Source organism: Podarcis liolepis, assembly GCF_965112155.1.
Source record: "Podarcis liolepis genome assembly, chromosome: 3".
In the NCBI taxonomy this organism is placed as follows: domain Eukaryota; kingdom Metazoa; phylum Chordata; class Lepidosauria; order Squamata; family Lacertidae; genus Podarcis; species Podarcis liolepis.
In genome coordinates, this window is record NC_139557.1 from 54,401,671 (window position 1) to 54,425,978 (window position 24,308).

The following is a 24,308-nucleotide window of genomic DNA, read 5'->3' on the forward strand; positions in this document are numbered from 1 at the left end:
CCATTTTAGGGCAGGCTCCATTCGACTGTTTGGCCTGGCCAAAATTGTGTCTTTCCCAGCCAGCCAGGGCACCCTGGACTGAATGGCACCTAGGATGCATATGTGGATAGCTATAGGTTACTTTTATTTCATTATTATCATTTTGCTACTTATGTCTACAATGAAAGGCATTGACCCTGACACAATCTAATTCTTAGCATTGATGTGACACACTTTACACACCTGTGAATAAATGCAGTGGGGCTTACATATGAGTAAATGAGTGTTGTATACTAATAAGACTTGAAAAAGGAACTAAAGCTACAGAGCTTGTCTCAAGCTGTTCAAAATATTTCTCCCAAATCTTTAATAGTGCAATGAAAAGAAGCATGCAAATACCTACAGTGAGTGATAAAGGAGTGTGACATAATACGTTTATTTTAAAATTCTAGGAATGTATATAAAATAATGTATACCTAAAAGAAAGATTTATAGAATGTATCTAAAAGAGCCCTCAGGTAGTGAGTTTTTAAAAAAATATTTGTGTGTAATTCTGTAATTCTTACAAATACGGAAAAACAAACATTCTATTGGATATCATAGTAAAAATAAATAGCAGTAAGAGAAGTCTACAGGGAGATTTCCATGGCTTAACTAAGAGGGGGGCAGCTCCCCCCATCCAGTAAATAAATACAAATACAGATAGCTTGGTTCTGTCCCTCTAGCGTATATCTTGCCCCCCCCATCCTAGCTACGCCTATGATGGCAACTAAAAAGTAATTAACAATAATGGTGTTCTGTGATTAGAGCAAGGCTGGGAGAGTGAGTCTGGCCCCTGAAACAATTTTACCCTGCCTTTTCAGGCACTGGCCAAGTTTTATCTAGAGTAAAAAGTTTTAATACCATGTTTTTGTTTTAACTTTTTAATTTTTATCATTTTGTATGTCCAGCTGTGCCTGGGCACATATGCCTTTTATCATTATATTATTTATTACTAGGTTGCACCAACTTTATTGTGGCACTTGACCATTTGTATGAATAAAAATGATTAGAACACCTCAGAAACATTCCAGAAGAAAATCAGACCAAGGTTGGTTGACTAGGGAATGAATGATTGTTGGGGTGCCACTGCAGACATGGTTCCCAGATCCACAGTATGCCCCATCTCATGTACCAGTCTACTGTGGAAGCAGCAACTTGGCCACACATTCTTGAAGAAACTCCATGTTTACCTCATAACATGTAATTTTGCCCTTAGCCATGCTATAGTGCCTCCTAATCTTTTATTGTTGACATCTGTCTGTCTTGAATGACAGTGGTGTGCAGTTCTGGGGATGAAGTCAAACTGCAGGAGAGTCTTTTTGGCCTGGCAGGCCAGACTCTTATCCTTCTCCCAACCCCCAGTGGCCAATTTTGACAGGTGGGGACAACCCACCAGTCAATCATCTGACAAAATGATGGTGCCAGATGATTGACACATGTCAAAGTCCCCTGTGCAGTACTTCCCAAATGTTTGACAGCCAGCTGGAAGCACCATGCAAATGCTTTGCAAAGCCTTAGGAAATGCTGAGCACAGGGCTGGTAAAAGTGCTTTGTGCAGTGGTTTTCCAGTACCCACAAACACCCAGCTGTTGGGCATTTGAGAAGCACTTTGTGCAGCAATTGCCTGGCAGCCAGCTATTTGCCAGGTGCTTGGGAAGCAATGCACAGCAAGACTCTTCAAAATCCCCTTTACGCCAATCCCACCTTTACCTGTCCCATACCTTATGTCAGGTGTAGGGCAGGATGAAATGACTTCACAGGCCAAATGGTTGGGTTTGGTGGACTGAAGGTTTTCCGTTTCTAATTTAATGCAAGCTCCAAAGTCTTCACAATATTCATCTTTTGAGAGGAGATGGCAATGCAATGCTATTTTTCACTTTTCCAAAAAGATGAGGGAAGAGAACTTAACACATTTCATTTATTTCATAAAATTTATATACCTCTTAATTGTAGGAAAAAACCCCTCAAAGCAGTTTTTGCTTGAAGCCTTTGGGGAAAAAGAAGAATTTCTTCATCCTTTGAAGTATATGAAGACAAGGTCAGTTTTTGTTCAAGTAGTTTCTTCCCAACCTTTGAAAATTTAAGTGCTTTCTAAATCTAGCAGATACCTAATGGAATAAAATGGCATAATTTTTTGTTTAAGTGATAGATTAATCTTAACAATTCAGATTAATGGTTAAGATTGATGTTATTACTCTTAACCCTGTGTAATCAGAAGGAAATCCTACTGACTTCAATGGGGCTTTGTGGCGTTTGCCCTCCTAGGTGTGTGACATCATACTGGGTTCATAAGGGAAGGGTTAACTAATTGTAAAATGACAAACCTATAGGAACCCAAGGGGAGGAGTTAGAGTTAGAGTTGTTAAGAAGTCAGTCTGGAGTTAGAGAAGAGAGAGGGAGGATAAGTCTGTGGGTTGGGCTAGTCTGATGTGAGAGAGTGGAGAATCTGTTAAGAGGAGTCAGTCAAACAGTTGAGATAATCAGTCAGAAGGTATTAGGAAGGTATAGGCCGGTAAAGAAACGAAGGTTAAGAAACTGACAAGAAAATTATCTGAGAAACCATAAACTAGTTAATGCTTATAAAATAAACTTGTTTATTTGGTTTAATTTTAACAACTGTCTGGACTCAGTGTGTACCCGAGAGTAATGGATTGGTGGCAGCGGGGAAGCGAGCACAGTGGTGGCACAGAGATCAATAGACCGTCAAATGTCCGGGGACCCTGTGTGATTGCCACAGGCTTATTCCCAGGTAAGTGCGGTTAGTACTGCAGCCTACGGTCTGATATGGTCAAAATCTGCCTCTGGCAAATCTTTAAGCTGTGAGAGCACAGCAGGGAAAACGCAGCACACAACAAAGAAAATTTTAGCAAATTGAAGCAAAATAAATGTTGGCTTCTTTCAGGGTACTCCTTTCCATATTGGTATACAAAAGGAACCTTATTTTGAGCTGATTCAACTGTTTCTTCTTAATGCAACAAGATTTCTTCAAATTATGAGGTTGGAACACACCTTAGAATTCATCTAGTCCAACTCTGCTGCATGCATGACCTGCAACATAGGATGCTTTATGCAACTACAGTGTTTCTGACATGCCTCTTCTTAAATTCCTCCAGCAAAGGAGAGCCCTCCACTTGCGGAGGCAACATCTTCCACTGTCAAACAGCTCATACTGTTAGGCAGGTCCTTCTTATGTTTAGCCTAAATCTGCTACCCTGCGCTTTTTCTACCAACTTATTCTTAGTCTTGCCCTCTGAGCAACAGAGACCAAGCCTGCTATGTCTTGTGCGTGACATCCCTTTTGACACTTGAAGACTGCCATTGCGCATCCTTTTGACATTTGTCTTCTTTAGGCTACCCAGCTCTTTCAACCATTCTTCAGAGGACATGGTTTCCAGACCCCTCACTATCCTAGTCATTATCCTCTGGACATGTTCCAGTTTGTCAATGTCCTTCTTAAAGGATGCTGTGTTCTTGTGATTGCACATAGTATTGAAGCTTCAGCCCAAACAGTGCAGAACATTAGTAATGAATAATAGCTTCTGTGCCTTTATGGTCACTGATCTCACTGGGGTGGTAATTCTGTGTCTGGAATGTAGGTGAACCTTACCTGATTGAATGCAGCACATAGAAAACTAGTCTAGCACTCTTCTCATTGACATGCAGTTTTCTATTTGCAGATATATATTTCTTCTATTTTGTTTAGTATAGAAAAATATTCAAACGTGAAATCCCGCATGCAGTCTGAAGTGGTGTAGATCAGATTTAGTGCCTGAGTGAGAAGTGGCCTCCATGACACTATAAGAGAAAAATCTTACTCCTCTGTACCATATTTTTCTGACTGATGCTTTCCTGAATTGATGTGCTTTGGGCAAGAATCTTTTGGATCTGGGTAATGCTAGTAATCCATTGTTTAGATTTCCACTTGACTGGATGAGGTTGTTTGGACATGATCCAGTTACGGAGGAGTAGATTCATTTTGTTACATTCTGTTATCATTTTGCTATTCCAACATCCTTTTCAAGCCATGTGAAGACATCCACAGCCTCTACCTACTGGTATGGGCAGACAGCAGGCAACTTGGAAACACATCCAACTGTACTGATGTGCCCAAGGATGTCCGTCTGCAAGTTGAAATGCAGTGGAAGACAGTAACCTCTCTGTGTTTTATGCTGGCATTGTATACATAGACTGTGTCTTTCACCAGGTGTTTATCCATGCTGCAGTCTTTCCCTGACCCTAATTAATCCAATGGGATGCACAGCCATACTCTCTGTTGAACTGTATGACAGAAAGAGAGAGGCTGTAGTCTAGCATGTTCACAGGGGGAAACTGTCAGCCCCTGCCAAGGTCCTGTGGGGAAATAAAGTCATCTGACTCTGCTTTCTCTCTTTCAAGCCAATCAATTGGCAGCAGCACCAGTTGGAGTTAAGCCATTCTCATAGAGGCCTCCAATGGCAGCTGCTGTATATTGCATAATACAAATATGCATATGCATGTTAATAGCATTCTGGTAAATAACATCATGTCTAGTTTGGGCCTTATAGTGTGGGAAATATCTCCCAGTTTATGAAGCTTTGGATGCTGCAAGGAGGGGACAGTTGGGCAATGAGTGCATGATGTAATTCTGGTTGCAAGTTGACTGCGTGGGCTGGAGGTTTGCTAGATGCACAACCTGTTCCTCTTCAAAGCCATATGCCCTTGAAACACACAAAGATGTTTTGCTTTCCTTCTTTCTAAGGAAACTGCGCTTCCTGAGTCTGTGTTGAAAACAGAAAAACAACACCTCTGAAAAAGCAGCACTTACAAGTTGACCCGACACCTCTTTGTGGGGACTGGGGCTAAGGAAATAGCACTTCTTATTCCTGAATAAAGCACATTAGCCAAGTCCTGCAGTACAACTAAGTCAATTAAAGCAATCTCCATATTTTCTATTCCTCCCTATCAAATTATGACATTGCATTATTAACTCAAATAGACTTGACGAACGTCCATTACAGCAAAACAGACTTCTTCTTTTTAACACTGTAAAGTGGTTATGCTGAGAATTTTTTAAAAGGTCACTGAACAAGGGTGTTCTGCCATGAACAGCAGCATTTGGTATTTATTCCCTTATTTAGAAAGTTCAATAATGGATGTGGGGCTGAAAACCTCTAGCGTTTGGTGACTCGTCCAGAATAGCAAACAGGCAACTTGCTACCTGAGATTTGTTGCAAACCTGTGAGATGTCTGCTGTGAGATGACATGGGCCTCACATGGCAAAATGAAACTTCGGGTGCAGTTGACTGAGACAGGAAGAGTTAGATACTCAGTAGGCAGGCATTAGATCCCAGCTCTGTTTTTAGATAAGATAATAAGAACATGGTAGAAGGTGGAGGTGCTTGTTCTTTCTTGTGAACCCTGTTTCTTCCTTGGAAATGTCCCTCGCGAGGCAGTTTCTTTCCACACAGTCCAACTTTCAGTTCAGAAGTTCAGAATGTAAGATCAGAACAGTAGCCCATCTAGTCCAGCACCCTGTTCCTACCAGGTGCTTTCGGGAAACCTGCAGTCAGGACCTGAACAAAAGGGCACTCTCTCTCTCTCTCTCTCTGTGGTTTCTAGCAACTGGTATACCCCCCAAGTGTGGAGGCAGAGCACTTCCCCCACAGCATGTAACTGAATATGCTTTTCTCTGCTAAATAATGACTTGTATTTTGGGAATTCCAGGCCTCTCTAGTCAGCTGATATGTCAGAAATATAACCGCTTTTAATATTGTCATCTTGTTTTAATTGATTATCCTTTTTAATTTTTATTACTAGCTGCAGTTGTGGTTTCTAAAAATAAATAAAAAAATTATCCCATTAAGAATTTCTCCCATCTTCTTCATTAATGTTTGCTCTCTTTGGTTTTATTTATTGAATGATTAAATTACCATTAGCAGATGGCAATTGAAGTATATAAAATGCAAATGCCTCCAGTATCAAACAAGCATATTTTACTGACAAAACCCAATTTACAAGCATGTGGCAATTGCTCTCTGTTTTGCACACAGAATGGAAAATGATAGGGATGCACAGACCATCTCACTTAGATAAATTAAAAATAATTTATTCATCAGATCAAAGTACTGCCAATAGTGCAGTTCGGAATATGGATTGGGAGATGGAATTTGAACATATGGTTTTCAGTTTACTCTTCATCAAGGAGGTGAACTGTCTCTTTCTTTCTTTCGCCCACTGTCAGTTTAACAGGAGGCCACCAGGGCATTTGGGGTGGTAGGTTAGTTTGGATTTGGTGGTTACACACACCCTTATGTTATGCCAAGAAAAGTATTGGTCTTTAAGACTCAGAGCTTGCATTAAAAACTTGGCACTAAAGCATTGATCTAATGCAGAACAGACCTTTGTGTGCAGAATGAAAAATACCAGCGTGAAAGATACCAGAATAAAAGATGCAAAAGCAGCAAGACTGATTAGTTTTTATTGGACCTTATGTATATTGATAAAAGTGTATGTAATATCCCCGGTCATTTTCATTGTTTTCAGAAAAATCATTGCACTTTCATTTACTTTGCAGCTAGTGCTCAGTACTAGTTCCACCCCAGGTGTCATACAACATATTCAGTGCAATCCGGTGGAACAATTCTATATTCACTGGGCACTATTCCCCAAAGAAATACCACATTACTGCAAACACATCATTAGGGAGTATACATGCTACCCTAATTCAGCAGTTTCTTATAGAAGCATAAGCTTGCTGCCATTGACGTTGGGGAGAGAGGAGGGTAACTGTCCTGTAATTATTTTATTTGTCACCAAGTCAGCTGTTTGTGGGGAAAACAAGGTGGCACCAAAAGCTGCCCTGTCCTCCTGGCCTGGATGTAATCACCAGCTCTAATCTCCTTTGCTTCAGCGGAGGGTCTGTGTAATGGAAAATGCATGGGAAAGTATTGTACTGTATCACAAGGAGAGGGTGGCATCTACAGTATTTCTCTCGTGTTTTATGTTAGCCTTGTATAAGTAACCTGAAATTGCTTAGCTAATAATAAAATACTTCTAGGCTGCATCTTACATAAAGAATTAACTGTGTGTAGAAATGGATTATGTCATGCAAAGGGGTAGGACCACACCATGCGAATAAGGGTGGTAGGCTTCCCTTACAGGCCATCAACATAAGACATTGAATAGCTGCCTAGGCAAGTGCATGAAGTTAGCACAGGAGTAGGAAGATTCCAACAGCAACTTTGACTGGAGGGATAGGAGGATGCGCTGCTGTTTGGGAAGGAATTTGCCAGCAACTCAATGGGCCATAAGATGCCTGCTTCTCTAATGCTGGTGCTTCTGTTCTCATCTAGCAAAATAAGCATTATTAAAAATCAAACTGGTGTTTCATTTATTGACTACCTGAATCCAAATAAAACCCCTTCCCCATTGACAAGGGGGGGAAATCCTGCTTTTCATCCAGATAGCAAGACAACCAGAACCTCCACTGATTCTGGTTGTGATGTTAAAAACTAACTTTAAGAACTAGTGTTTGGGCTCGCTTTCCCCTTCTTCCTCCCTTTCTTTTTTTCCTTGTGTGTCATGTGCTTGTAGCTTGTGAATCTATGGGCAGGAACTGCCTTAGAACTGACAGCCATTTTTGTAAGCCATTCTGACAGTCTTTTTGGCTAAAGGGAAGGGTATATAGATGCTGTAAATAAATAAGAGCTTCCACATTATAAAGCTGCTTTCCCCATTGATGTGAATGGGAATTACGGACGTGATCATCTGTCCACTAGCATATGAGTAAGCTCCATTGTAGAAATTGCTTCAGATTAAACATGGGCAGGACTGAGATGTAAGTAAATTAGAAAAGACACATTCCATTGAATGTAAGCCTGTATAGGATGTGTATACACAACATTTTATTTTAGGATCAATGTGGACTGAATACTTGGTTTTTTTCCATGTAGTCCACACACTAGTTAGATTTATTGCATTTTTTTTGGCCTTAGAAGTCTTCCTGAGAAAGTAGTTTCATTCAGAAAATAAAAGCTCAAAGGAGATTGATTATGCATTAACCCAGAGTGTGCCCATTTTAAAACAGATGTAGGCAGTTCCAGAAATATGTGTTTGTGTATCCAGACCTTCCCAATGACATTGGGGGGGGGGGCGTCTACCAAGAGCACAATCATCACTTCCTTCATCATTAACTTTTAGCATGTGCAGGGAGACAAAGGTAGGGATTAACTAATAAAGGGGAGGATTTTAAAACTTATATCAAGTAACCACAACCACCCTTGTGGACAGTAGGATCTAAAAACAATCTAGATTTAAAGAGCATTTTGAGGACAAGCATGAATGATTCCAGGAAGAGAAGGGGGGGGGGGAATTGTGCTGCAAACAAGTTAGGGCAGTGGTAGTGAACCTATGGCATGCATGCCAGATAGGGCACTCAGAGCCCTCTCTGTGGGCACACGCACCATCGCTCCAGCAGAGCCATAGCTTCCGTGCTGGGGGTGGAAGGAGGAGGAGATGAGGGCTGGCGCATGCCATCCAAAGCCTGCAACACCAGGGCCTGGCGAGCGAGCGAGGGGCTGAGCAGGCACTGACTTTTGATGTACCAGGGCCTCCTGCTGGTCTGTTTTTCCTACTTGGGAGTAAGCCACCTTGAGTCCAGCAGGGCTTAACTTCCAGGTCAGAAAGCATATAAAGACGGTGTTATGTCGATATTTCAGACGGCAACCTAAGAAGGGGCTGCTGAGTTTACATGTTCACTGGGCTTTCCCGCGGAAGCCAACAGAGAAATTCATTCCATGGAGGCTGCTATCAAACGGCAGCCGAAGAAAGGGCAAATAATAATAATAATAATAAAATAATAAACCCCGCCTATCTGGCTGGGTTTATTTATTTATATTTATTTGTATGTGCATACAGACAATCATTATTATCTCATATTAAAAATTGGGAGACGGTGGCTCTTAGTACAGCCCTCCAGTGTACACTAGTGGCCAGAATTGTGGAACCTTCTGGAAAAAATATATTTCCGAGGTCTGATGGCTCATAACACCACTTTGTTTTGGAGTAATACCAGTGCTTTTTTTCCTGTGGGGACGCAGGGGGACACTTACCCCTAAACATTTTGTGAATTTAACGGGAGAAGAAATTCACTGTTATTTATTTCCCCCTATTTGAACTGTATCTATTTCCCCCCGGTAGTGATTTTCTTGAGTCAAAATAAGAATACCCCTAAGCATTTTTTTAGAAAAAAAGCACTGAGTTATACTATAAAATTATATATCAGTGGAAAGATAATCTAATGAAGAATGTAATGCAATAACTTTTATGAAGGATTATTTATTACAACAGCAGTCATAAAGAAGAAACGTGAAACACACAGAAAAAAATGAGATACACGGGTTAAATTACTGTGTTGGCACTTTGCAATATATAAGTGGGTTTTGGGTTGCAGTTTGAGCACTTGGTCTCTAAAATGTTTACCATCACTGAGTTAGGGTGTCTGCAGTGATACACAGAAAGTCCTTGTTGCACATTGGAACACAACATGGAGGTTTTTCCTTTAGTAGCATGTGTTAAGACCACCCTGACACTTTGATAAACCTAAGCTAGGTTTGTAATCTCCAATTGGGAAAGTGAACTTTTCACTTTACTCCTTGAGGGGGAGCTCTTGTTCGTGCAAAGAATCTCACTTAAGTTAACTAAGGGAGAAAAACCCAACAATCCATTAACAGAAGAGCTTTCCAATAAATGGTTTTGTTGAAAGTTACCTGCACTGCTCTGCAACCCTTTACTTATGCTATTGGAACTTCTGTATCATTTTCATACAGAGCTGTAAATATTTGCTATGTTCTTGACATTTCACGTTCTCTGACTTTTTCTGAATTAAAAGAAGTACACACAAGTGGATAATTTGCTCAAATAAAGCCTGCATTGTAGTTTAATAGAGTCTCTACTTCATTTAAAGATTAATATTATTTTTGGATCATTTTAGTTTATGCTTTTCAGCCACAACTTTTGAGCTGAATAAAAATATTTCCAATGTTCAGACTAATTTATTTAAAATAATGGCATAAATCAGAAGTAGCAACACCTGTGAATAATAATAAAAAATTATCAAGAATAATATAAATTAGTTGAAAAGAAATGAAAAAGAGAAAAATGCAACCCTCACACAATACGGCTAATTATAAACATCCTCATCAGATCAGGTAGTTGCCCTGTAAATATAACAGTATATCAAGACTGATTCTGAAGTGAAGATGTGAGATAGGTCTAGGCTCCAACCCATTTACATGGGTAGAGCTCCTCTTTGCATGATCCAATCATGGCCACTCATTGCCTGAAAGAGCACTATGCATATATATGTGTTGAACGCCATGAAGTGGCAATCACACATTACATTCAAAGGGTATGTACACCCTTTGTACCTGTGTGTACAAATAGTTGAGCTGCACAAATCAAATGCCTTTCATACAAACACTTGTCTGTGTGTAGAGACAACTGGTACCTGAGTTCAGTGTAATGTGCGAACCAGACTAGTTGGCATGAGTACGGTAGGTATTGCAACAGTGGTTTTAAAGTGTGTAGCACTCCACACTGGTGTGGCAGGAAAGGATGGTGAGTGTGGTGGGAAGATTCAAGAATAATCAAAGAAACATTTAAACATTTCAGTGTAGTATAGTACAGGCAACCCCCGATTTGCGCAGGCGTTGTGTTCTGGTCTTCATGCGTGTTGGAAAAGCACACATAAGCTCTCCACACCTCCGTTACGTCCTGTTACACCCCTGTCATGCCCTCTTCTGGGTCCAAAAATGGCCCATGCATGGTTGAGCGTTCTTTGAATGTACAGTCATAGCTCATGTTGCGTTTGCTTCATGATACATTTTTTCAGGTTGCGTCCCGCAGCGACCTGGAAGTACCAGAAAGGGTTACTTCCGGGTTTTGCCGCTCGCGCATGCGCAGATGTGCAAAATGACATCACACGCATGCGCAGAAGCGGCGAATCACGACCGGCGCAGACGCGGGTTGCATTCTGCTCATGTTGCGAACGGGACTCCGGAATGGATCCCGTTCGCAACCAGATGTACCACTGTATGCAAAACAGGAGAGCCTGTATAGTATAGTATCTTCTTCTTCTTCTTTTGATATACAACCAGAAACACTATCCATGCCTCTCTTCAAGAGTGTTAGCTATTCTTCTACAGTTCTCCATGGCATGGCATTGTGAACAGGGATTTTAAACTCTGAGAAATATGCAAGATCAGAAGAAAGACTTCTTTGTGTTGATGTGGTGATTTGTTTATCTCAAATAAGATAATATTGTTTAAAATAAATGAGATTACCCACCAAAAGCAAGCTCACACCTCTCTCACTGAGTTTGCATGCATACTTAAGATACATAAGTAAGAGGTTTGTTTATAATTATATTTTAGGAATGATTCATGTTCTTATGCATTGTTTTATCATTTCTAGATGGCCCATGATCATATTATAAAGTATAGAATCATAGAATCATAGAGTTGGAAGAGACCACAAGGGCCATCGAGTCCAACCCCCTGCCAAGCAGGAAACAAGTAGTTGGGTTCTGTGTTATAAATGAAGCACGGCTAGGAGTTGTTTCTGTGTTCCAATATATTTCTTATCCATAAAAAAATCAGTGTGGTGCAAGCAAATGTGGCCCAGAGAGAAAAGTTGAAGAACTACTGCATTAGAGAATGGTGCCATTGGCAGGCAGGGTTTGCCCTGTGACCCTTCCACATCTTCTTTCAACATGTGGAAGGGTTTGTGTGAATGACCTTTCTCAGGAGAAAGGGAACAGAGATTTTCTACACTCTGATCCTTAGGATGCTGTCACCAACTTCTCTTGTCTTTGAATCAGCTGATGTATTGTGCTTTGTGATGGGGCCGCACTCTGACCTACATGCTGTTGAGAATGAATAGTCTGCTTGACCTGTGGTGCAGGTCATATATTGCTCTTCAGGATTTTTGAACTGATTGGGTAGTATATCGCTTGATAATCATGTTACATTTTCTAATATATTTTGAGTTAGAGTTTAAAGAGAATATCTATATAATTTATTACCGCATTAGAAGTAAATGAAATCCATTAGAATCACTGGTACCATAGATAGGTCAAGATGATGATGAAGTTGTTTGCCTGATTTTCTAGAATATTTTAGCTGAATTACACTTTAATTGCCTAATGCAGCAAAAAATCTAGCTAGGTCATGCCCACTAATGGGTAAATTGAAGAGTCTGAACCTTGTAAATAGGTCACACTTTGCTAAAAGTGCAATAATTCTAATTGATAAAATAATGTTTTGCAGAGTGCATTTCAGTCTCAGAAAAGATCTGGAGGGTACCACAAAGGACATTTGTCCTTCCCTAGTGACTTACAAAATTGACCTCAAAAATTTTTCTTTTTTAAAAAAGTCTTCTAATTTACTTCCAGAGGCTAGAACTGCTAAGTTACTGAGAACAGTTATATGCAGTACTTATTATTTACTCATTGAAACACACCATCATTCAGCATAATATATTAGCTCCTGTTTCAGAAACTAATATTGGAATGACAATCAAAGAAAAATGTGTTATGTGCAACCCAAATCTCCAAGTGTCAAGAGACTCCAGAGGTGCCAGTGCATATCCAGGACATATTTTTCTTGGAATTAAAAACAGCAGAGACTATGATATCTTTAGGACATACGGTTTGTTTGTTTGTTTGTTTGTTTGTTTGTTTGTTTAATAAAGTGTATATGCCGCTTAATTGTAAAAAAAAGCCCATTAAAGTGGTTTACAAAAAAGACAAAACAATATAAGTGAGAAAAAGTCACAAACATACAATAGTTAAAACACTAAAACAAATAAAATGACCTCAATCTACACATATATACAACCTGAGCGTAGGATGGTGGGGCTCACAGAATTAATATTCACATTGCTTCCCCTTTAGGATTCCAGGAGAGCCCCAAAGTCCAGCACAGAGCAAGACACACCTCTAGCTCCCATCCAGCTTTGCAGCTCTTTCACATAACAGCTCTATTATTCTCCTCTGTATCAGCCAGGTGTGAGGAGTGAGGAAAAGACCCATCCATTTTTTCTATCACATAGAGCAACTTATTTGGATATGCTAAATTGTGGTATTTAACAAGCCAGTCAACCCTATTACTTTGACAAAGGAACTGGTTTGGCAAGCTTCCTCTTAGACATTCTATCCTCAGGTTGTAGGTTTGGAAAGGGGACCCAGGGTTCCATCCTGATACCCAAAACTCTCAACATTTATATCCCCACCCTGGTCCCTGCAAATTCCTTTAACTGCTGATGCCTCTGTTCCAGTGTCATAAAATGAAACAGTGTCATAAAATGTGTTGAAAACAGTACATTTACCACCAGGAAAGAGAAAGAGCCACCTGATCCGAATTGTGTGTGTGTGTGTGTGTGTGTGTGTGTGTAATGGAGGTGCTCTACTAATTTCTGTTCCAAGGTGAAAGTATCTTGGGAACAAAAGAGCATGTCATTCCCATCCATTGCCAGTAACGACTCCTTCCCCAAGTTATTCTAGGTAGTTTTTGGCTAAGCTGGTGTTGGTGGAGGAAGATGGGTGCTGGCAGAGGGTTACCCAAATTGCTGCCGGTGGAGATGTGCTGAAGAACAATTTTCCACCTGGGGATTAGAAGGATGGCAGAAGAACTGGTCTGCTATAGGGAAGGGAAAGGACTGACAAATCCTATTCCTTCTGTTCCTATGGAGTATATTTTCAGGGATCTGCCAGCTTCCATGTTCTACGTCTATGTTTATAACACCAAAACTGAACACAAACAAGTTTTGTTTTGGCAAGCCTATCTAGACATGCTAACAAGTTGTAATATATCTGTTTTTACATTATGCTGATTTTATTTGTATATTGATAATTGCTTTGGATTGTTCTATAGTCACTGCTTAGGGATTCTTTGATTAAGCAGTTTATTAAAGCTCTGTTGAGTCGCACCAAACTTGCCAGACCTCTTTGACCAGAGAAAACAGTGGGGCTAATCCTACCAGTGGGACCCATGACTCTATGGTGCCACCTTCAACTGATTCCATGCTGGACAATCATTCTCCAGAGTTAAAACAAATTTTCTAGTGCTGAGGCATTTGCTGCTGTGGCAGCAGGTTAATATATGGCATTCGGCAGAAGACACATTCTTCCATTTCTCTGAAATCCCCTTTAGACCTCCTCTATATAGTGAAACTTCCTCATAGGCATCCTGAAAATTTAATTAGAATGCCGGCTGCATCCCTTTGTACCCCTCCGCTTTAATATCTCTAAATGACATCTTTTATTAGCTCGGTTAGTGAAACATGACCATGCCCTCCCTGCAATAGGCTGCCCATTCTTAATCAAGACATGCTTCTTTCTTTAGTGTTCCCAACTGATATCTAAAAATAGTGCCCAAGCCTTTCTGTGAAATTGAAGTTAAACTAACTGGTCTATAATCTTCTGGAGCTCCCTCTGGACATCCCTTAATTATGACATTAAACTGGCCAATTTCCAACCTACAGGGTTCCTTCTCAAAATCACATTAACAGAGTGTTAATGGATCTCTCCTAAATTGCCTTTAGCAGTTAGTTTCTTTCTTCCACCCACAGAATCCTTGGACTTGTTTGTCTTTACAATTTTATTAAAACACATACAGACACCTCTTTTACACTTCCTCCCAGTGGAAAAATGTTACATAATTACATGTGTCCAAAAAGCAAAGAAAAAAAAGCAAGAGGAAGTCATGGTGACTAAGGAGCCCCATCCAGTCTTTTCACCTTAGAGCTCAAATAGCCCCCAGATTTTAAAAGGTTGGCCAGAACTGAGGGAACTTGCATAAATATTCCACACAATTGTGCTTTATTCAGTGTACTATTATTTATTCTGTAGTAATGAGATACCCATCATTAGGCATCATGTCATATATTAACGCGGTGTCCATTGGTCCTTGTCAGTGGAGACTATCATCCAACTCTGTTGGATGGGTCAGACTATGCCATTACTTATACTTTACCTCAAACTGCAGTATCCTTTTTTGGGCCATGTGGGTGTATGTTTCTGTTCAAATAAATATAGAATATAGAGAAGATACAAAAATATGAAGAAACAGTGATAATATAGAAAAAATGAATATAATGCCTTATCCCCTTCTAGTTGAATGAATGGCAGTGCTTCACATATATGAAATAAGTAAATGGGTACAGTCACTAAGTGGGCCGAAACCTTCCCCTCCTCTGGTGACCATGAATGTCAGAGGGTTGTTGCTCCTCCTCACACTCACTGGGCAATCCCGACTACAAGCCACAACCAGCCGTGGCAACAATTATGTCATCAAGTTGCATCTCTTCTCTGGACATGCCTTGGCAACAGTACATCCCCATCTTGTCTCCTTGTCCCACACCAATGAACGAACACCATGTTTTGATCTCCTCAACTGTGTTGCAGGTACTGGCATGTTTATTTTGCTTCATAACATTAAGTGGGATACCTTGAGCCCCTATTTAAGTAGGCCTGCCTCCTTTCTATCACTGTTGGTGCATAGCCTTCTGTTTCCTGTTGTGCTGGGAATAGAATAGAAAATAGAATAGACTGAGCAGAATTTTTGGTTTCTGTAGTTGCCTAACTAGCATTCTTCAATAGGTTATAAGAAGCCTATACAGTTGTACCTTGGCTCCCAAACGCCTTGGGAGTTGAACGTTCTGGCTCCCGAACGATCAAAAATTGGAAGTGAGTGTTCCGGTTTTCAAACTTTTTTTGGAAGCCGAACATCTGGCGCAGCTTCCGCTATTGTTTCTGGCGCGCTAGTGCAATCGGAAACCAATTGGAAGCCACGCCTTGGTTTCCGAACATTTTGGAAGTCGAATGGACTTCTGAAATGGATTCCATTCGACTTCTGAGGTACAACTGTACTAGTTAGTTAACCAATGTTACCAGGCTTGTTTGGGACACGGGTCTCTCTATACATGTGTTTCTGTAACTGCTTCTACATATTTGGGCAATAATCTTTTGGGAACATGATTTACTGGAGGGAATTTAGCTCAGATATGCTAAGGGAACAATTTCCCACTGTGACCATGGCACTTTTCTGCTTTCATTCTGTCTGAGACCCATTTAAACAACCTGATACGGTGAAATTCTGGACTGTACCACTTCAGTTTACATGTGTGTGTGTTTTCATATCTTCATATGTTCCCCCCAGTAAAAAATTACCTGATATAGTAAGTGAACAGATCAGGGAGGAGGATTTCTTTTTGATGTCCTAGTTTATTACCTTCAGGTAGATCTGCATGTGTGTGTATATCTATATCTCTCTATATCTGATGGGAGCATTTATGACCCTACCCACTGGCAATCTGCAGTGGCACAGCCAACAACTTTATTTGCACAACTCCTAGTCTACAGATAAGTATCTAGAATACTTGATTAGACAGAGTTTTTCTAGTGTTGACAGCAATAAATCTCAAGAACTCACCTGTCGAGTTCTCCCATGGTTACTTATTCTTACAAATGCCCTTGTCCCCAGACATGATGATCTTGGGACATTACAACCACAGTAAATGCAACTATTTAAAACTCCATATTGCCTTCCCCGTGCATTTATCTCACTTATATAAATTTAATTGTATGACAATAATGGCAGTAATGAGATGCATTAAAAGCAATGCAACTTCTTCCTGAAAACATAGAAGTCTGTTTGGGTATTTTGTTTGTTTGATTCACAAGTAGATAACAAATTGACATGCCTGATCTTATTTGGGGTAATTTGTTTACAGCATAATGGATTTTGACAAGGCCAGTTTTCTGCAGCTTTGCTTCGAAAATGACTCAAATTTCCCTCATGTTCAGAACCAAAGGCCTTTCCTTATAGAATTTTATCAACTTTTTTGTTATTAAAAGGGGTTAAATGGTACTAAGTGGTAATTCAGCCTTTCTAGGAGGAGTAACCTCAAGCTTCCCAGAAAGAGTAAGATGCATTATTTATTTATTTCAAAAATGTATAAGCTGCTCGTCATCCTAAAATGAATTTCAGAAATTAAAAATCTACCAAACACATCCAGAGTTTTAATAGGAGTAACTACTTCCTCAAAGCTGTCTTGCTTTAACATTATTAGGTAAATATAAGTTGCCATTTAAAGTGACAGTAGCCAATTTTCAAAGCAATTCTCATTTGAAGATACAGTACCATATTAAAGTAACTAGTGTCAAGCAACTCCCACAGCTGGTTGCCACGCATGTACAAAGACAAGGAAAAGTTTCTTACTGTCTGCTTTTTATTCAGTATTTACAGCCTCTTGGATAATGGCATTGTCACAAGTAAATCTACACCCCCTTCTCTCCCACTTCCTCATTTATCATCAGCATCACCTCCTCTATGGATGCCCTCTGCTTCAAACTCTTTGCTCTCCTACTTTTAAAGCCTGCCAGGTTCTAGGAGATGGTGGGTCTGGAATGCTTTCTAATGATAACGTTTCAGCCAGCTGCTGCTCCGGCTCTGCCTGCTCCTCCTCTCCCATGATTTCCCAACTTTCCCCCTCATCTTCCTCTGGGCTGTGACGTCCCTCAAACCCCTGTTGCAATTCTGAACTATCTTCCTCTTCTCTGGAAGGGTCAGGCTGGGGAGGCGGTCTCCACTATTCCTCCTCTGCCCAGTCCCTGACAACAAGCTAAACTTATTGTGGACTTCACAATCTTGAAACAAATGTTAATATCTTTAATTTAATACAGTAACTGTATCTGACTAGCTTTGTACCACACACCTGTACCCCGGAGCTTCCAGCTTTTTGGCAAATTAAGAGTCCATATGGAATAAGGAAAATGGGATGGTGGCAGTGGCCCAGGGGTAGGAGCACCATCAGAGTGGAAGTTGGGTTTTCATGCCACAAGAGGTCCAGAGGGTGACAACGTGAGAACAGGCCTTTTCTGCGATGGCTCCCCGCTTGTGGAATGCTCTTTCGAGGAAGGCTGGCTTAGTGCCTTCATTATATATCTTCAGGTGGCAGGTGAAAATGTTTCTCTTCAACTGGGCCTTCGTCTGATTAACATTCAATGGCCTTTTAAATATGTTTGGGGGGATTATTGATGTTGTGAACTGCCCTATGATATTTGGATAAAGGGCGTTATACAAATTTTACAATAATACCACCACCACCACCAACAACACTATAAAGTATGGGGGAAGAACCCTTCACACACACAATTCATTGATATCTGTAGGTGTGTTGACAACAATGTGATGGAGGGATGCTGCCAAGGATGGTGCCTTCACTCTTTCCCTGTTGATAGCAATAATCCCTGAATAGCATTGCTTCCACCCATACTCATCTCTTCATCTTCCTCTTCCTCTTCCTCTCCCCCCCCCCCCGTGTAGGCAGGCAGGCATGTAGGTATTAATTACTGGTTTCCTTTAAACAAAGAATTACCAGTATTAATTACTGGTTTCCATTAAACAAAGAAAGAAAAATGAGAAGAAACAAGTGGGAGGAGAAGCTGGCATTGAGACAACAGAGAATATTGAAAGTGCAGATCATGGGCTACTCATCACTACTTCCCTGGCCTTGATCAACAGGAATCAATAAAACAGGATGAAGCTATATAGAAGAAGCTTTCAAATAACGTTGGAAAGAACCTCTGCTGAATGGAAGTGGTTGGACATTATCAAAGGATATTTGTCAAAGAAAAGGGCATTGCTTTATCATACAATGGTATATTAGCTGCTGTGTGGAATTTCTGTTTTAATTCTCTGTCCACCTCATTTCAAAAGTGCAATGCTTGTGTGTAGAGGAAAAGGGACCTTGGGCCGTATTATGTGGCCATGCTACCAAAGTCACATAACTTCTTTTACTCCTGTCGTGTAAATCATGAAATCTGCAATGAGAATCTTCACATGTTTGTGGAGGATTCCTGTGCCGTTTAGAAACAAAGGCTATCAGGCTTCTCAATGTTGCAGAGAGCCCTCACTCCTAGAGGAGTCTTCCTGCTGTAGAGTATTGTAAACATGACTGTGTTAGGTCATAGTTCCGTTCCACCTTAAAAGGATCAGGCATGACTGTTGTGTGTCACATGCCTGTTTACTTGCAGCACAGTCTGCTGGGAATTTCAGTTTGTATATTGCTTTTGCTTTTTCCTGTTTTGCTTGGACACGAAGGGAAGCAGACATGTTTTCCCACTGTCCTGCTGCTGAATAAATGCTGTAAATATGCTTACACATGTCTCTGTCCACTACTTTTGCTGCAAAGAGTTTTATCTCTGCTGGCTTGCGTGCTTAAGCCTCTGAAGGCTTCTGAGGCTTGAGTCACAGTTTTGATGCTGCTCCGAGAACCGGAGTTTCACCCAGCTGCTGGCCAGTGGCTGGAGCCAGCTGGGGGCCTGCCAGACGCCCCTGTCTCCCAGCAGCATCCCAACAGACTGCAGTAGTGGGGGCAGGAGAAGCCAGTCCCTGGGAGTGGGAGGAAACTCTTTTCAACATGCTTTCCCTCTATATGTGACTAATGCATTAAGAAGGCTCAAGCCTCAGCTACAGAAATGGGCTCTACTGTGGAAGCATCCTTACCCCTACCTGTTCCAAGTCCAGGTCTGTAGCCACTGTACCACAACTGTCAGTCAACTAGCGATCTCTCAGATAAATATGTGGTCAGTACATAACTGATATATAAGAAATGCCTTATACTGATGCAGATGATCTTACTGTTGTCTCACTGTTACACTTTTTCATCTGTCTTCTTGATGGCATTCACTAGAGTTTCTAGAGATTACACCTGGGTGAAACGCATGCTCTAGCACCCAGGCATGCCCTCCTTGATATGCATGTCTCTTAACATTTCAAAACACTCCAGCAGGGTGTTCATAGGATAAATACAAATGTTGCAGTGTTATAGAGCAGCTACAAATTTGACTGAAAACTAAACCAGTGGTTCTCTTTCTGCTCCACACACCAATGAGCTGAATGGATATGATTTTCACCCAACATTTGAATCTGATTGAAATAGATGAAATGAATTATTCACAGATTGCACTTAAGAGATAAATGCCAAAAGGTCAAAAGTCTCTTAGAGTATTTCAGCACAATTCCCTTTAAAGGATGGTTGTTCCTCCCCTGAAGGCCACACTTTGAGTTTTAAACAGGAAGTATCAGCAAAGCGTTGGCGTTTCTATTATCACTTGGGATTTTGAAGAATTCTGGTGGAATTAGCATCCCAGCTGTTATTGAGTTTTCTTCCAGCGCATTAATCTTGATGGTAGCTTTCAAATCCGAAACTCTGAATGAGTCCTATTGATTTCAATGGCATTATTCCAGAGTAAGCAGTCTGAGGACTGTGATTATGACTCTTGGCTCCATAGAACATCTGGAAGATAGAATCTTTTGACTCATTTGTATGCAGTCATGAAAGCATTTATAAGAAGCTCTCTCATAAATGTGCTGTTATGGTCTAAAGAAAGTTTGTGAAGATTCGTCAGGGGGCTTGCTTACAGATAAATCTGTCCACAAGAGGGCGCACATAGAAAAAATATTTTGTGAAGGCAGTGCATAGTGATAGTGTCCTCACTTCGCCCCAAATCACTGTTAGAAAACAGTGTGATATGTAGGTTACTGGTTCTTACCTGCTCAGAGCACAGGGCTAGGTTAGATTAAGGATTATTGATCATGTAATTTTGCTCCAAGATTCATTAGATCTTAATAAAAACATTGGTTCAACCATGTATGCAGCTGACACTTTTATTGGCATGGATACATCCTTCTCCCTGGCATATGAAGGCCACTGAATAGTCTGGGAGCTTTCCAAAATATCTGTGGTTTATCATTTTTTCATTGCACTGTACCCTCCCCGCCCCCACACCCCCTCTTGACACAGCATTTTTCAATTGGCCTCTTTTCAGCCGTTCAACTTCCAAGGCGTGTTCGAAAACAGAAGCATTCACTTCTGGGGTTCTGGCGTTCAGCTTCTGAATCATTTGGCAGCTGGGATGTTCGAAAATGGAGGTTTGACTGTATCTGGCTTGTAGTAGAGAACTGATGCAGCATGTGGCACATCATTTCTAAAGTTTTCAATAATAAATTATCTTAAACTCAAGTCGTCTCTCTGAATTGATTAGTTTTACTGATGGGTGGGATGCAGTGAAGTCCCAGGTAAGCCCATATATTATTTTCCTTTGCAGTTCTATTTCATTACCATTATTGTGTTCATGATAATATGAGTTTAAAGATTTCCATTTTCTGAAAGAAGGCTTCTTACCTCTCATACTTTCCTTGACTTTGCTCTGCTCATTAACCATGCTGGCATCCTCTTGGCTTCAGTAGTACCTTTCCTGTTTGCAGTATACATTCTACCCGAACTTCCATTATTGCAGACTATAGCACTCTGATCATGTGTCTATTACTATTTTAGGATTCATGATACTAATATTTGCTATGATACTCCAGAAAACAGCAATATGATTGTTATGCTGTATGATTTGTCTTCTCATTTTGTATTTTTATGTTGTAAACCACCATGTGATCTTCAGCTGAAGGGCAGTATACAATTTATGTAAATAACTAAATATTAATAATAATAGATTGCCTAAGTTTCTAACGGCTGATTTGGTGTGTGTGTGTGTATAAACTTGTTTAGTGCTTAACTCTCAACTGAACATGTGAATTGCCTCATTTGAAAAATATAGTGTTTGAAATAATGTGACATTCATCAAAGAAAAGGAGAAAGCTAGTTGCACATATAGCAATTTTAATCCATTCCATTTTAAATACCACAATAAATTTAATTTTCACAATAAATTAAATAGCCATATTCAGTTTACAAAATAGAATTACTTAGTGTGAAACCAGTATTTACAAACAATATACATTATGTACAGCAGGTTTCTCTTTGTCAACGTACAAGTATAGAAGGGGGGAAAAAGACTTCCTTTTCGACACATGATTGACATGCTACAAGTGCCAAGATGATCCATACAATAAAAACAATAGTGCAAACTCACCACAGGAAATTTGAAACAATGTTGATTGCATGAGAGAATTTCTTTTCAAACAATAGGAAAAGAGTTCCAGTAGAACTCAGCATTACAAGGGATATATTTACACTGCAAACTTGTATTGGTTTTTTGCCAGTTTAATTAGTATGGTCCCCCCCCACCCCAATAAAAAATCCTGGAAATAGTAGTCAGGTGAGAATTCTGTATTATAGATTCCCTGCCCCTGGTCAAAGAAGCATAGTTACTTTGAAAGAGTGACTGTTAAACCAATATAAGCCTGAAGCATAGATTTACACCTTTAAAGGGTCAATATTCTTTTAGCAATATGTATCCATAATAGCCCATCTTAGACCTTTCAATGCAATTCTTGCAATGAATTCTACCATAATATTCTGCCTTCTCTCTAGATATGTTTGGTATTAAATTTTACGGAGCAAATAGAGTACTGACCCTTTGAACTGAGTAGCTGAGTTAATTCCTTTAAATGACACCTTCTCATTTAATTGTATAGCATAAAACGATGCAATTATGCAGAGAGTAAATTTTATGTTATTCACTGCTCTGTAGAAAAATTGATCCCACCTTATATTTGGTCACACACTGCATATATACAAGTATGCATGAAAAAGGGTTACTTTGATAGCTGTGTATACGAAAAGTGCATATTTTTTACTCTAATAGAGACACGGTGGCATATCTCCAGGTGCAACACACAGTGTTGTATGAAATTTACTTTAGGGCCAGTTAAATGTCCTCCCTGTGATCTGGTAAAATTTCTGATTAAAAGGGTGAAAGAACTTGCGCAATTTGGTAATGACAGAGGAGTCCACCTCCGGATGGATGCGTCCTTTGCTTCCCGCCAGGCACTTGTTAAAGACAATGTTAAACCGCAAGCAATAAAACCCTCTGGTGGCATTGAAATATAAATTATATTGACTTATCCTTGGAGGAAGATTTAAGAACTTCTCTACCAGCTGGAGTTCTGGCAGTGGTTCTGTAATGAGACGATCGCCATCGACAATATGAAACTGCTCTATGGGAAAGTATTTTAACCACCTCTCCAAATGTTTTGTGTAGATGCTCGTTCTTACTGCCTTGTATTTAGTGTTCACCTCACAGGTATTAGGATCAATGGCCAGCTTTTCAAATTTGTAGTAGGTTTTGTTTTTCCTTTCTTTTCCCTCCAGCACCTGAGTGTAATCAGAAATAGCTCTTGTTGTGGGTTCCCTGACAATGATCAGCAATTTGATGGAGGAGTTCATCTTATAAATCCTTTCAGGTACCTCCTCTGTGATAAAGTATGCTGGACTTTTCTCAATGGTTATCTGATGAGGATAAGAAAATGGCATTTTTTTCCTGTACCACTCGATGCCCTTGGCGTAGTTCTCATCGTTATCAAAGAAGTGGATTTCTTGAGAAGCTTTGACCACTGCTGGGTGGAGGTTCAGCATTTCCAGCAGCGCCCGAGTTCCACCCTTCCTCACCCCAATTATTATGGCCTTGGGAATCTGTTGGACCAAACTGTGAAGTCGAATTTGCTCCTTGCTGGCATTGCCCTTCCGGAACTCATGTAGCAACCCACGCTTAAACTGTAGAGCTCGGAGTGGAATTTCATCTTGGCCATGGAGTCCAAATCGACCATCGATAGGGCATATGGGCTGCAGTCTGCAATTCAAAAAAGAGGCGAAATAGGAGTTATTAACAGTGAAATCTTACACAACTGCTCAGAAGTTAATGGTGCTTTCTCTTAGGTGAGTGGATATTGGATTTCAACATAAAGGTAACAAGAGACATCATTTATGCAACTGAGATGATTTGCAACAGCCCTATTAACTTGCCCAGATGTAGACAGTTATCATCATGGTAAGAGCTGAATTGACAGTAAACTAGATGGCAGTAGAACAGATAACCCACAAAACAGTTCACCATGCCATTGCTTCATCCACTCCAGGAAGCGTCACACTGATACACACTGTGTTTCCGATGAAGCATGTAGTTGCCACTGCTTATATGTATGGATGTTTCCAAATGGTTGCGTATTGTGGGATCGATGCATGCAAGCTTTTTACAGTGTCCCCACAACTTCAATGCCATCAAAAGGCTAGCCCATATTTTCTCTCTCCTTTAATCTAGATTTAACTCTTCTGTGGAAAATATGAAAATCCTTGTTGTCAATCTTGGCATCTGAATGGCCTGTTTCCAGTATTAATCCGTAATCTGGTAACATCCTCAATCAGGAGCTTGTGCCTTCATCATACACATTAAACCGTATGCTTGTTGTGTACACCCACATGCAGAGTTTTAAGCCTACACTGGAATTCAA

The 24,308-nt window shown here is 40.3% G+C and overlaps 2 protein-coding genes across 13 annotated transcripts in view; one reads left to right on the forward strand and one right to left on the reverse strand.

Annotated features, from left to right (window-relative positions):
- LOC310704457 (uncharacterized protein) overlaps window positions 1-24,308 on the forward strand; it is a 146,307-nt gene that overhangs the window by 1,965 nt on the left and 120,034 nt on the right. For 2 of the 5 annotated variants that reach the window (XM_083497950.1, XM_083497952.1), the window contains exon 1: window positions 15,254-15,463. Coding sequence is in view for 1 of the 5 variants with exons in the window: in XM_083497948.1 (XP_083354074.1) it covers window positions 2,049-2,059; window positions 2,652-2,770 (130 nt within the window). In the remaining 4 variants the exon portion in view is untranslated. Of the gene's footprint in view, window positions 1-1,974; window positions 2,060-2,651; window positions 2,771-11,171; window positions 11,186-15,253; window positions 15,464-24,308 lie in introns of those variants that run through there. The other 3 variants (XM_083497948.1, XM_083497953.1, XM_083497951.1) reach the window with 3 other exon arrangements.
- Window positions 21,722-24,308, reverse strand: part of HS3ST5 (heparan sulfate-glucosamine 3-sulfotransferase 5) — a 147,970-nt gene continuing 145,383 nt past the window's right edge. For all 8 annotated transcript variants that reach the window (XM_083497898.1, XM_083497896.1, XM_083497891.1 and 5 more), the window contains one exon: window positions 21,722-23,650. In XM_083497898.1, the coding sequence (XP_083354024.1) occupies window positions 22,720-23,650 (931 nt within the window). In that variant the 3' untranslated portion in view covers window positions 21,722-22,719. The remainder of the gene's footprint in view (window positions 23,651-24,308) is intronic.